Source organism: Garra rufa, chromosome 2 (genome assembly GCF_049309525.1).
Source record: "Garra rufa chromosome 2, GarRuf1.0, whole genome shotgun sequence".
In the NCBI taxonomy this organism is placed as follows: domain Eukaryota; kingdom Metazoa; phylum Chordata; class Actinopteri; order Cypriniformes; family Cyprinidae; genus Garra; species Garra rufa.
Window position 1 is genome coordinate 23,033,746 of NC_133362.1, and position 6,984 is coordinate 23,040,729.

The following is a 6,984-nucleotide window of genomic DNA, read 5'->3' on the forward strand; positions in this document are numbered from 1 at the left end:
TTGTCTTCAGAACACAAATGAAGATATTTTTATACTTTTTATATTTTTATTGTTTCATGCATCATGCAACTCTTGTGTACACACATTGAAGACTGACATGGAAGAGAAGAAATAGTTCAATAAAGTTAGTTTTTTCTTTTCTTTGCGCACACAAAATATTCCTTGTAGCTTGATAAAATTACAGTTGAACCACTCATGTCACATGGACTATTTTAACAATGTCTTTACACCCTTTCTGGGCCTTGAACGTTGTAGTTCCATTGCTGTCTATGCAGGCTCAGAAAGCGCTCGGATTTCATTAAAAATATCTCAATTTGTGTTCCAAAGATGAACAAAGTTCCTACAGGTTTGGAACAACATGGGGGTGAGCAATTAATGACAGAATCTCTTTAAATACCTTGCCGAGTCAAATAAATATGACAAACAAAAACAAAAATTGCAATATTGAACCATTTGTTTCGCATAATTAAATAATACCATTAGTGCTCTTCGGTATAGTTCTGCCTCAACTGACCCCACTGTTTCTGTCCCATTTTTCCTTTGTGACGTTTATTGAAACCTTTTTGAGAAAACGCTGTCAGCCATCTATTGTACTAAAGTGGAGACGGCAGTAAACTCGTGCGCTCTGTGATTTATGAACGGCTCTAGACTCGGCTGACGCCATGATGCTCGCCATCCCTCAAATAATTTTTTCCCCCCTTCTTTCTCTTTCTCCCTCTCTCTCTCTCTCTGTCTGTCTCTCAGGCGCTCTGTACGTCCACTTAAAGCAGTACTCTAATGTGGTGTCTAAGCATCTCCAGAGGGCCTAACATCAGTCTCTATGGGTACATCCATGATAAGGTCAATACAAATACGAACCCGGAGACCAGCCCCTGCCCCAGCCCCTGCCCCAGCGACAGCAACTTAACCACTGCGCCTTCCCCCTGTTCTGCAGACTGCCATTAATGCTGGTCAACAGCTAACTCAACCTGTCCAAATGCCTCAGTGCTTTCTTTTCCTTTAGGAAGACTTTTTGGGCGATTGTCTTGAGAGCACATTATGCCTTTCTTTTCTTTTCTATTCTACCAGTGAGTATGTTTCAAGTCACTATGAATAAGGGGACGGAAAGTATAGCAATAGACCGTAAATCCTTATTTCTGGTGAGCATTATCTAGGTTTGATCCCAGGATACTTGATCAAACTGGATGATCCTATGAAATTAATTTGGGTGACCAAGTTGTAGTCTTTTTTTTTTTTTTATGTTTTGTTCTTATTCGGAAACTAACAGCGAGTCACAATTAAGTGTGTAGAGATAATTAACAAAATATGCATGAGAACCTCTGAATACACAGTAAAGTCCCCTGTGACACTTGATTATCAGATGTATTGCACAAGACTTATTCTTTTTTCTTTAAATATAAAATGGTTTGATAATGATGTGAGAAAGATGTGAAAAAGAACATTACCCGGTGAAAAACAACTTGTATAATCACACTAAAGGAACTGCTGCAAATCAGATTGTGGGAAAACATATAGCCTCTGCATGACATTTTTAGCAATTTATTACGCTCAAGGTTTTTACGGTTTCATTTATTGTTTTGATTAAAGGCACCTTTAAGAAATGGGGTTGATATGTAAAGGTAGTGAATATTTTCGTATGTTTTGCTCTTTATTTTATTATGATTTGATAATTAAAAATTGTTGATTCAGACACTGGTCTGCTGGTTTTTTTGACATGTGGATGGGATGTAAAATCAGACTAATAGATCTAGATTATAGCTTGGCTTTGTCTGGTATGTACACACTTTGATTGTATATAATGCCGCTTAATCGGACCATGTTAGAGTCATAAATTGTAGTTCTAGCTTGACCTAACTGACCTCTTCTGATCACCATCTATTCTTCTGACTCTTCCTAATCAACCTCAAATGCTTTTGAAGTATTTTGGTTTTCAGTTTTCATCAGTTAAACCCAGAGCACAAGTACCACTTGGCAACCAAAAGATGGTCCCTTATAAGCGCACTATTGTTGTATAACAGGTGCAGTATCCCCTTGTTTTCTCAAATACTGGGGTCAAAAAAGGGCCAGACTTTAATAGAAATGTAAATGTCAATGAAATGAGTTAAGAAGCATTACACTGTTGTTAACATTTGTTTCATGAAGAATGAAATTGTGGCCATGGAAGTATCAAATCACATTTCTTTTTTTAAATGATGGCTGCCTTTAATAAGATCCCTGCTAAGGGATCTCAGCTCCGACTGAAGTCAGAGAACAGCAAAATGGCATTTTCACTTATAATTGCATGACCTTACTTATTCTTGGTTACAAGACGCTTTTTGCTCTGACAGTCCTCCAATCTAGAGTTTCGATTATAGCACTGATCAAGAAAAGAGAGGGACAAATAGATGTTTTAATATAATGACGTGTGTAACAGCACTGCAATATGAACCTGTGACTCATTGCACCTTGTATTGTTTTGCTGTTATGCAGCACTTTTGTGCTTATAGCATGAATAGTACAAATGTGCAGACTATCATTGATGTTAACATCTCTACTGAAGACATAAAAAGGTCAGGCATGATGCTTTGATCCTGAAAATCGTGCATTCGTTCTGTTTTAATCATGCCTGTTTTACCTCTGAAACGACTATGATAGCAGCCCAGTGATGATTAATGACAATGCTTTCTTTTTTTCTGGTAAGAGTGATGAAACTAGTTTTGAGGTACTGAGGGGGAGGGAAGGCAATTAGCTCCGACTGTAAAATCCGCCAACATAAAGACCATCAATCTAGATGACTGAAACCACATGGTCAAGTGAATTCGGCACGATCCCTCCGAAAATTAGGAAAGCGTAATTGTCTAATGTGATTAAGAATCAGAGGTTGCTGAAAATATCAGTGTTCTCATTAAGCCCTGGCACAACTTAATCTGAAGTCATTTTTATAAATATTTTATTGAATTATAACATTGGGGTCGCCGGTGTTTATGCTTGTCTGCTAATTACTGTTTAACCATAATTAAAAGGAAAGTGCATTGAAAGAGTAGTTTTAAGTGGAAAAGCCAAGCATTTTCCAGTATCCATTTTTAGTATGAATTTGATGAGTCACCCAGCTCTATAGTAATAATTATTGTTCAATTATAAATATATATCAGGGGCGTTTCGGCATTTCCTCAGAGGAGGCAAGGAAAGTGAAGGCAAGTGTCTCCTCAAAATATTGGATGAGAAAAAAAATTGTAGCACAAAAAAGCAAACTCTAGTATTACAAACATAACATTAAAACGTATTAAAATGTATAAATCACTTGTTTTTCTAAAGAGACATTGTCTTAACAGTGACACAAGCAGGTAAAGTTACAGTGGAAATTTGGTCTTTCTCTGAGCCCATTGAGTTTTAACAGACCCACTAAAGCTTGCAGTGAGTTTGGTGGGGGGTAATTGGGAATGAATGGGGAAAAGTCATGTGAGAGGAGGCAATGATAATGATATGACTGGATAATGATTGGTTATGTTCGGCTGTGATTGGTTCATGCACCTCTTGTGCGTGTTCTGCTTTTCCGAATCAGTCTGAGGCTGTTTAAATGACAAAGATGTGGTCAAAAACTTAAAGGTGCCATAGAATGTAAAATTTTGAATAACAACAGTTCTGTACATGGACATGACATACCGTGAGTCTTAAACACCATTGTTTCCTCCTTTGCAAAAGACCACTGAAAAACTGGCCAATTCCAACATAACAGCGACTATTACGTAAGAGTCCTGATCATTAATAGTCACGCCCCCAATATTTGCATAGACCAATCATCAGAAGTTCTGCAGCTAGGCTATTGTGAAAAAACAAAGCTAGGTCAATAGCGAAATAGGCACATCATGGCAATAAATGTTATGTTCCAGGTTGTGCAGGAGATGTTAAGTGCAGGGATGGGTTGGTGTCTGAACTCAGAAAGGTACGGAAAACAAAGAAAGGTGTTCTAATAAAATAAGGCGAGCCACTAAAGGGACACGGTTAGCTTCTTGCTAGCGATAGCCTGTTACATTGCAGTACATAAGGTTTCACTTACCACATAAACAGAGTAAGGAGAGATGACTGCGCGGACGATGGTGAATCATTTGCAGATCCTGATCACCGCTGACAGCATCTAAACTTGTCAAATTCGGTAAGTACTGCCACTGTAGTATAACATTACACAGAGCAGGTACGATGCAAATCTCAAAAGTGAAACTAAAACGTTATAATGCCTTTAAAACGGCAGTTTCAATGCCCCGCATATTAATAGCGGCTCAAGCTCCGAAATTAAATATATATTTTCCTCCATGTGTTTCCTTCCTGCTGTGTGAGAGCCGAGCAGCTCTGTGAAACAGCCAATCAGAGCAGAGCTCATCGTTATTATTCATGAACCTTCCAAATAAGGTAAATAACAGACCATTTCATTCTAGGGACAAATAGGGTTGTAAATGGACTTGTAAAACCGTTTCTGGTGAATTTTTGCCCTTTCCTATGACATATTCCTTCTATGTAGATATCAGAGAACAATTTAAACTATTGTATGAATGCATTCTATGGCACCTTTTAAGTTTTTTTCTCCTTGCACTTTTAAAAAGTTTCACGTATACACAACAACATTTTAAAAAAGATTTGCATTTACACACATGCACGAAAACTGCCAAAAACGCTGTATTATGAATGCCAGGCCAGTAGTTAGCATGCTGTTTTACTCTTGCCTTTAAAATCGACATGTATTGCCCATTTCCACATACCTAATACGTACTACGCACACGCATGACGTCACCGTTTTCAAAATTGGGTTGTTTCATGTATTGGGTATTTGCATGAAAACATTTCCAAAAACTTTGAAAAACCATTTTCAAAATGATGTGTTTTTAGTAAACAAAATAAACAAACAGGCAAAACGCTTTTGTTTTTGTCTGAAAAAGTTGTGTAAATGGGCCTGAGACTACGTTCACACTAGTGCGTTTTCATTTTAAAACGCATAACTTTTGCAACGGTTATGCTTGTCGTTTACACTACTGTGGCATTTTCAACCCTCAAAAAGTGAGACTATTGAAATCACTGCAGACCCTGTTTTAGTTTGAAAACTCCGGGGTTGTGTTTCAGGCCCTGTTTACACTAGTGCTTTTTCTGTTTTAAAAAGGCGTTTTAAAATAAAAACGATCCTCGTCTACACTGGCATTTCCACTGCGTTTCAAGAGCGGTCTCTGTCAAAAGTCTCTGTTTTGGTCCATTTGGTCCAAACTAAATGGGGTCTGTTTTCGAAAGTCTCCATTTTCGATGGTTGAAAACGCCAGAATAGTGTAAACAACAGGTATAACCATAGTAAAGGTTATGCATTTTAAAACGAAAACACACTAGTGTTAACAGGGTCTTAGTGTAAACAGACCAAAACGAAGACTTTTGAAAACGATGGCTGCCCACATTTGCTCTGCGCATCCTTGGCGACCATGTAAACAATGACATCATGCTCATTTGTTGCATCTCATATTGGAGGCTCATTTAAAAAAAGTCACCGTTATATTGGAAATAACAGTATTTTTACACCCCAAGCAATAACAGTCAATTTTGTTATGGTTACTTCTTTTAAAGGGGTCATCGGATGCAAAACTAACTTTTACATGTTGCTGGAACATGTATGTATGTGTGTTGGTTTGTGTACACAACCACCCGACAATGATAAAAATCCACTCAATAGTGTTTTTTTTTTAATCTTTAAAAGTAATATCCCCTTTTTAATATCAGGTCATTCTCAGCTTCTTTTTGGTGTGACGGCACACCGTCAGAGGACGCTCCCACAATAGTAGATTGACATGAGCGCCTTACCTTAGACCCGCCCTCACCGAGCTGAAACAGTCATTGTATCGACTCCGGTACAGACAAGAATGTCTCTGATTGAGATGTTCTGTTGTTGGATGTAATAATGAACACAGCAGTTGTCACTTACTAAAGACCCAGAGGAATAACATTACTTTCGTAGTGCCGATCCCGATCGACATATATGCCTCTATGTTTGTGCGAATCATTCCTGATACAGCTTCACCCACAGCAGAAGTAAGTATAGAGGTTTTTTTATGCATCTTTGTGAATGGCCTTTCTTAATGTGCTTGTTGGCAAGTTTCGCGGCTAAAGTAAACATTACGTCTCATAATCCCAGAGGTGCGGGCGAGCAAAGCTTGTTTGCATTTAAAGGGGCCATGTCTTAAAATGAGTTGAGTTTTTGCAGAGCTGATTTTGACAAGGTAAAAGGCTGTTTTTTTTACACTACTATTGAGAATTTTTAACCAAAGCATATTATAGACTTTTCATTAAGATCCTAAAGAATCACATGAACTTGTGGAAAATGGGCATCCAATGACCCCTTCAGGTAAGACATCATTGATGATATATGCCGCTTAAGGGGCCGTTCACATGAAGCGTCTTTTGCGCGCGCAAGTTCGTTATTTCAAATGGAGACGCGCGGCTTGCGCGCGCATTTTGGAAGCGACGCGCTCGTTTTTTCCGGGCGCGTCCGCGCCGCATCGAGATAAAAACATCTCAACTTTTCAGAATGTCGCAAGCGCACCGCAGCTTGGAGCTAGAGCGCAGCTGATGGTTGCTTAGAAACGGCAGACGCTTCCGGAGCGCAAGCGCCCGAGCGCTTTGTTGACAAGGAAGAAAGCGGCGCGCCTAGCGTTTTCCACGCGTTTTTAGGCGCGACATGTGAACGGCCCCTAAATGGTCATGTGACATGCGTTTTCGGTTGCGTAGTGTAGACGGAGATTGTTTCTGAAACGCAGTAAATACACCAGTGTAGACAAAGATTTCATTTTGAAACGCCATTTTAAAACGAAAACATACTAGTGTAAGCCTAGCCATAACAACATAATTAGTTAATAGGAAGACTAATTTTTAAAAAAGTAAGTACTAAACAACTCATACACTTAGAAATAATTTTGTTAGGCTACATCAAAAAAGACTTAAATGGCATAAAAACATGATCTGTGAGAGTTTCATTTA

General features: G+C 38.6%; 1 protein-coding gene across 1 annotated transcript in view; it reads left to right on the plus strand.

The window, feature by feature from the left end:
• parga (poly (ADP-ribose) glycohydrolase a) overlaps positions 1–1,690 on the plus strand; it is a 47,877-nt gene extending 46,187 nt beyond the window's left edge. The window contains 2 exon segments of the mRNA XM_073835000.1: positions 745–803; positions 805–1,690. Of these exon segments, the coding sequence (XP_073691101.1) occupies positions 745–803; positions 805–945 (200 nt within the window). The 3' untranslated portion in view covers positions 946–1,690.
• The last annotated feature ends 5,294 nt before the right edge of the window (positions 1,691–6,984 follow it).